The 4,401-nt window shown below is 33.3% G+C and overlaps 1 protein-coding gene across 1 annotated transcript in view; it reads right to left on the bottom strand.

The window, feature by feature from the left end:
• The window catches only part of LOC21402847 (uncharacterized protein sll0005), a 20,853-nt gene extending 17,807 nt beyond the window's left edge, over positions 1-3,046 (bottom strand). Inside the window, exons 1-6 of the mRNA XM_024163983.1 lie at positions 2,677-3,046; positions 1,942-2,091; positions 1,242-1,412; positions 713-856; positions 369-474; positions 90-238 (exon numbers count right to left, since the gene is read on the bottom strand). Of these exons, the coding sequence (XP_024019751.1) occupies positions 90-238; positions 369-474; positions 713-856; positions 1,242-1,412; positions 1,942-2,091; positions 2,677-2,913 (957 nt within the window). The 5' untranslated portion in view covers positions 2,914-3,046. The remainder of the gene's footprint in view (positions 1-89; positions 239-368; positions 475-712; positions 857-1,241; positions 1,413-1,941; positions 2,092-2,676) is intronic.
• Between the last annotated feature and the right edge of the window lie 1,355 nt (positions 3,047-4,401).

Below are 4,401 nucleotides of genomic sequence, written 5' to 3'. Positions count from 1 at the left end.
GGGAAAGAGAAATCATTATCGCTATAATCTCCCATTTAAAGCACGTAAGTATTTGAGGGAGTTCAGTGATTCTAAGTCTTAAAACGTACCTGAGGGAACTTGTGCAGAACCAAACCAAGATTCCGTATGATGTACAGATCAATTGTTACAGTCTCAAGAACAAAAGGTCTTTGCACTTTAACAGCGACCAAATCACCGTTTTCTTTCAATCGGCCCTTGTACACTTGTCCAAGTGATGCTGCCATAGATAACAGATTTACACCACATGAATGGACAACATATTTTCTATGAACTTCAAAAGGCTAAACTTTGTTCACTAACAACAAGAAAGTATAATCTTTTAAAATAAATGTCAGAGACATTATTACCAGCAGCAATTGGTGAAGATGAGAGTTCAGAATAGATATGTTGCCATGGTCGACCAAGCTCCTCCTCAATTAGAGCCATTGCTACATCATCTGGGAATGAAGGCACCTTCATAATCACGAAGCAGAAAAATCAGCTACAAAAAGAAAATGAAGAAAATCACAAACAAACAAACAGTTCTTAGTCTGCTTTTTGGTAACAATCACTAACTTAATGTAGCAACTGTCATTATTTCACTTATTTGCTTCTCGAGCCACTTATGTAAAGGATGACTGCTACCTACTTTAAATTCACTTGATAATTAAACTCAATAAAGAACAGACAATAGAAGCCAAAATAAATTTACCTTATCACAAAGCTTTTGCAGCTCAATCATTGCAGTAGGTGACAGTATATCTGGACGAATGCTCAATGCTTGACCAAGTTTGATATATGCTGGACCTAAAGAGGTCACTATCTCCCTTAACTCAATTGCTCTCGCAACTTCATTCTGAGAATAGGAAATTAACAATAAAATAAATGATAGAATCAAAGAGTACATATTTTAGATTGATTATGCATATAAAGTTCTAGAAGTCAAAAAATCCATATTTTGTTGTCACAAGATGGATAAAATTTGTGCCACAATAACAGTAGTTAAGAATTCTTACACCCATAGTGGAAAAAGGTGAAAAAAAAGAAAAATAAATAATATACGAGATTTAGCAGAACTCACCTCTGAAATATGAAATAATATATAAATGTAGTTGTCCTTGAATTGATTAACTGTCTTAGAAGATTTTTTTTTTTTTTCTTTTTTTGGGTAGAAGATGTCTAAGAAGATTTAATGTAGCACCAGAAGCTCAAAAACAAAAGCAGGATGACAAGTATTTTACCTCTTTGACCTTCTTGTTTATGACATCCAATCCAATACGTGAAAGAAAACCCCCTGCAACAGACAGTAATTGGACAATACGTGTAGCGACGGCACGTGGACGTTTTCCCCAATAAGCAGAGATGCTATCAGGATTGTATACCAAAGGCAGAAATTCACTGCTTTCATCTACCTATGCACGCACAAACAGTACAAATATCATCAACCAACAGTAACAGCAAGCAGATTGTTAGACTCAAAAAGCTTTCGCTATCAAGGCTTCGCAAGGAAAAAAGCATGAAGTGTAGCATCCTTTTATAATGTATTTATCATCGGACAATTTTTAATGCTTTTAATAGAAAAGGCCTAAAACGTATAGCATATTTCATTATAGCAATAATTCCATACTAAAAGCTTACTAATTCCTAAGAAGATTAAAAAAAGTCAATTAAAGCCCCTAAAAACACACACACGTAGGGTTAAGCTATTTCCCAGAATTTTGAATAAAAAACTGAAACTTGTATACTCAGTATCAAGCCTCTGACTCTTAACACGGCTTTCTTTTTTTTCTCTTTTTTTTTCCCCCAGTTCCAAGAATGGAATGTACTATTCTGAACACAATGAGCGGCTTAAACAATTCATTGCGGTGATAAATTACACGAATCTTACAGAAAAATAACCAAATATCATTCAACTGAAAATCCAGATAGTAAAGTATATACCTCAACAAGACGAAGCTTAATGTTATCCTCAGCAAACTGCGAATCCCTCAAATTCTGTCCTCTAAGACCTCTCATGAGGATTGCCAATTCTTCGTTCTCTTCCATTTGCGCTCTTACCCTCTTTATTTCCTGTGAAACCTCTCCTATTCTCTGCCATTTCCAAGACCAAGAAACGTAAATACAATTGAACAACCACTCGCTTATAAGTTTCTTAATATTATCAAATCTGTAAGACCTAACAGGCAACTATCTGTGTACTGATAACTGTGATCGCAATCATAAACCAACCAAATAAAATAAATAACGAGATAAGTGTTTCCTTTTCAATAAATGCCAAATTGCCAATCCATGATTTAGGAATAAAATTCCTTCCAAAATCGTTGAAACTTTTAGAGCTTTCATTGTTTGGAAAATTTAAAATAAAATAAAATAAAATAAAAAAAATCCGCTAAACTACTAACTACTAATCCAGGTAGAAAAAATAAGTCTTGGCTTACTTGACTATAACATAGATATAAAAAATAATAATAATCATAATAATAATTATATAATGAAAAAGTAAACTAGAAATTTAAGTTGAATCGAAAAACTGCATTTCGCTTCTATCAAATTCTTAGCTCATCTTTGCTAAGCTACTCCTCTTTTCCACAAGCAGAAACCTAATCAAATCATTTGCACAATGGTAAATTCCACACAAAGCACCAAGATTCTGTTCTTGTTTCACGATCAACTCACCGTGGAAACTCCATTGACGGCTCTGGACGACGGAGACCTTGCAGAGCCATTGACGCCGTTCGGAGTCGGAGGTTTCGCTGGACCGGTCCGAACCGGCTTCGGCTCTGTGGCGACGGCGAAAACCCGTCCGGTCCGTTTGGGAATCCGACATCCTCTGTACGGCGACGATCTCCGGTTCGGGACGTTCGGGCGAAGAGGCTCGATTCCGCAGCAGACGAAGTGCATGGCCGCGTCCATGGCGGACGATCGCCGGTAAACACAGCGACCGGACTTTTTTAGAGAAATAAAGTTGAAGGCTTTAGAGAGAGAGAGAGAGAAGTTGGACTTGTGGAGTGGAGTGAAAGAGGAGACTTGAAAAATGACGGTTGAATCAAACACTGTGGTTGATGGTTCTTTTTCTTTGTTTTTTGGTCGTATTCTTGTAGCGAAGAAATGGCCGGTGATGGAACGCGTGGCAGGATTTGGAGCAATGGTCGTCTTTGTCTGACCTATTGACTCTTATTTTAGTTTTTTATTTTTTTTAGATTATTCTCACTGCTATTTCGAATTTTAAAGCTATTTTGTACTTTTAAAATTCTTATTTTATTTCTTAATTTTAAATTATTCTTATTTAATTTTTTATTGTAATTCTTATTAAAATCAGACAGAAAAATAAAAAATTAAGTGCAATTATATAGTTTTTATTTATTTATTTTTAACAGAAATTTAAATTTAAAGATCACGTGATTATATTATTTTTTTTATTTATTTTTAACAAAAATTATAACAGAATGTCTTAAATAAAAATAATTTAAAATTTAAGAAATAAAATAAAAATTTTTAAAATTTATTAGATAAATTGAAAATGAAGTTAAAATTTAAGGACGTAAGCTCTTTTCTTGTAAAATCAACTTTTTTATTTTTTATTTTTTTGCTGATTAGAGAGGAGAACTAATTAACTTGTTCAGAGTTTTTTTTTTTATAAACTGTTCAGCATTTCTTTTTTTTTACAGACTATTCAGTACTTCTTTTGTTATATTAATTCTTTTTTATTGTAATTTCAGTGGAATTTTGTGGACCGTCGGTGTCTTAGTGGTCGCTAAAGTTTCATATTTTATGGATTATGTGGGGGGAACGTGGGAGGTAGAAAAGGTCCGAGTGAAATTGAAAATTAAGAATTCGTTTAGTTCGTTGATTCGAGTTAATATATAATTTTATGTAAGAGTTTTTTACTGTAGTAAAAAAGTTAAGTCTCGTTCACTTCACAGATTTGAGTTTCCAATTCGAGTTGAGATGTGACATTTTCTTAGAGCTTTTCACTGTAGCAAAAAAAGTAAATGTGACATTTTCTGAGAGCTTTTTACTGTAAAAACTTAAAACTGAAAACTCGAATCGGTGAAATAAACGATGCTTTAGATGTGATTATTTCTTAAAAATTTTAGCAAAACTCAAATTCTAAACTTGAATCAGTGAAATAAACAGGATATAAACATATTTTTTTCTTTTTTTTTTCAAAAATGTTTTGAATTTGTAATACTGAGATCAACTAGAAAAGGCCCGTCGTTCAGGTAAACGACAACAACTCTGTTACGTTGTATCGTTTTTTGAACCTGCAAGGCAACGGCCTTTTAAAATAAAATTGAAATGCTGTTGTAACTTTCAAATCAGAGCAAGTTCTAAAATAAGAACGGCATCTTTCAGTTATTCTATAAAAAAATAAAAAAAATAAAAAAAACGACATCTTGT

The sequence above is a fragment of the Morus notabilis genome, unplaced genomic scaffold (assembly GCF_000414095.1).
Source record: "Morus notabilis unplaced genomic scaffold, ASM41409v2 Scaffold67, whole genome shotgun sequence".
NCBI lineage: Eukaryota > Viridiplantae > Streptophyta > Magnoliopsida > Rosales > Moraceae > Morus > Morus notabilis.
This window is presented reverse-complemented; position numbering and strand designations above follow the sequence as displayed.